The sequence below is a fragment of the Mus pahari genome, unplaced genomic scaffold (genome assembly GCF_900095145.1).
Source record: "Mus pahari unplaced genomic scaffold, PAHARI_EIJ_v1.1 scaffold_13205_1, whole genome shotgun sequence".
NCBI lineage: Eukaryota > Metazoa > Chordata > Mammalia > Rodentia > Muridae > Mus > Mus pahari.
This window is the reverse complement of record NW_018392318.1, coordinates 3,956-6,308: the sequence shown is the minus strand read 5'-3', so window position 1 is coordinate 6,308 and position 2,353 is coordinate 3,956. Positions and strand designations below refer to the sequence as shown.

The window sequence follows — 2,353 nt, the reverse complement described above, 5'->3', positions numbered from 1 at the left end:
TGAAGTCATGACCTTTCTAAATGGCTTCTGGCTGTGTAGTTGATTCTCATTTACTTCACGTCTCGACCTTTCCTGTTACTCACTTACCAGGTTGTGGCAGCTTCTGATTGGTGTACTCTACATATATAGTCCCATGATGTGGAACCCTGGTATCAACAGTCTTCCTTGTCTCCTAGTATTGGAGCTTGATCTTGTGTGTTTCCTGCTCTTGCACTTGTCACTATGAAGTTCCTGGCACTCCTTGTGTTGCTTGGAGTTTCCACTATCCTAGTCTCTTGTCGTAAGTAAAGACTTTTACTTTAACTTAAAATGGAGTCCATAATACATGAAGATACTTACTCAGTGAAACATGAATTTATGGATACCTATATGCTGCTATTTCCTGTCCTCCTATCTAGTACCTGGTTCTATCTCAATTTTTAAACTTAAACATTTTTTCTTTTTCATTAATTTTTTTATTCACTTTACATCCTGATCACACTTATCTTTATCATAATGTGTGTGTGTGTGTGTGTGTGTGTGTGTGTGTGTGTGTGTGTGTGTGTATCTGCCATATGGTGTCAGGGTCTCAAACATATTGTCATGCATGGGAGGAGGTTACAGACAGGAGTCAGTTCTCTCCTTCAGCTATGGAATCAACTCATATCACCCAGCTTGTTAAGAGAATAGCTTTTGCCTACTGAGCCATCTTGCTGGTACTCACCTCCATATTGTCACATCATTGTAGGTAGATAGGTTGACTCCATCAGGGTTCCTAATTCAGTCCAGTTTCTCCTCTATTCTAAACATGGCACTAAAATTCTTTGTTAATGTCAATAAGTTACATTTGAGAAGGTGATTAAAGACTTATTTCAGGGAGGAAAAATTGACCACGTGTTAGATGTCAAAGGTATTCTTTATCTGTGCATGTGCTTCCCTAAATCTGTCTACTTAGTTGCACATGTTTATAGTCGGGTTTACATTCTCAATCTCGTCAAAACATTACTTAAGTTCATCCCTCTTATTTTTCTTCAGAGGACACGGAAACTGACAGTGCTGACACTTCTGACACTGGTGAGCCTGAGCCTGAGTACCTTTCATTACCTTCTTACTGTAACCATTTTCCCTTCATAGCCTCTTGGTCACCAATATCATTTGGATATTATGAGATGTGAGGAAATTTTAGTAAAATCCATGGAAAGCTTCACTCCTGATTATAAAATTATTTTTAATGTAATGACATCATTTTATTCTTCATATAAAGATAATTAAGCCTCTGACATGGACTAAGGGGAACTCTAGGCATTTATTGTTCTTATGTAGTAGAAAAAAGGTCATGAAGTCTAATACTATAGCGTAACTTTTATATGTGAGTGCAGAGAATGTCTTCCACAAATTAAAGGAAGGGCTGATTATATAACTCTTGTGTATAAAAGACAGCAAGTGTCACAGGAACAGACAACAAATTCCTGAAAGTGCTATGGACTGAGGGCCTGGAACATATGCCAGGGTGGGTTGAGGCAGAAGCAGAGGCCAGTGCTTTACATAGGTGTGTTAGTCTCACAATGATGTTTGTTTTCCTTCTTGGAACTGGCACTGGAGGCTGTTGCCTAGGAAGTTTCTTTGTGAATTTTGGGCAATAGTGCCTGTATAGCATGGTTTTATTTTTGTGTTCATGCCTATCAGAAAGTACTTGCTTGTGTCTTGGTCAGCGTCATTGCCCAAGGAAATCATAATGTCATGAAAGATAAAGCAATAATATATGCGATAGACTAAATATTTGATAGAATTAGTGAATTCAGAATAAAGAATGAATGTATAATTCTGTGTGGGACCAATAACATTCCAAAAAAGAGTCAGTATCTCACTTGGAGGTTTTCCTTCTAATTTCAGCTGATTCTACTGGTAGAAACACTGGTTCTGAAACTCAGGCAGATAGTACTGGTGAAAAGCAAGATGGTGATTCCTCTGGTTCAGTCAATGAACAAAATGAGAGCACTGATACCAACACTGCTAATGAGGCCTCTGAGGAAGACAACAAGGAAGAGACAGAGGATGATAACAGTAGCGGGGATGATGCCTCCAATCAGAAAGAAGGGGAAGATGATGAAGATATTGATAATCAACATTACAGAGCCTGTAAGAACATTTCATCTAATTTTGTTCATTATGGGATTCTTAGATTACTTAGGTTCCCCATGGCCACAGTGAACTGTACTTCTGCAAGGAAGTAGGGGAGGGTAAGGAGAGGAAGAAGAGACCCTTCTTTATTTCCTCTTTTCTAAATTCATCGTATTATTTATATATAAGCATCAGAGCATCAGAAGGATCAGAAGTTTACAAGAGTATGTTATCAATTTTAACTGTATCACTC

The 2,353-nt window shown here is 38.3% G+C and overlaps 1 protein-coding gene across 1 annotated transcript; it reads left to right on the top strand.

The window, feature by feature from the left end:
* Positions 1 to 222: 222 nt before the first annotated feature.
* On the top strand, positions 223 to 2,118 carry LOC110314940 (mucin-like protein 2; the record flags this gene model as incomplete). The annotated part of the gene is made up of 3 exons (XM_021189124.1): positions 223 to 280; positions 1,015 to 1,053; positions 1,873 to 2,118. Coding segments are annotated over exons 1-3 (343 nt in total), but the record flags the coding sequence as incomplete, so codon positions are not given.
* Between the last annotated feature and the right edge of the window lie 235 nt (positions 2,119 to 2,353).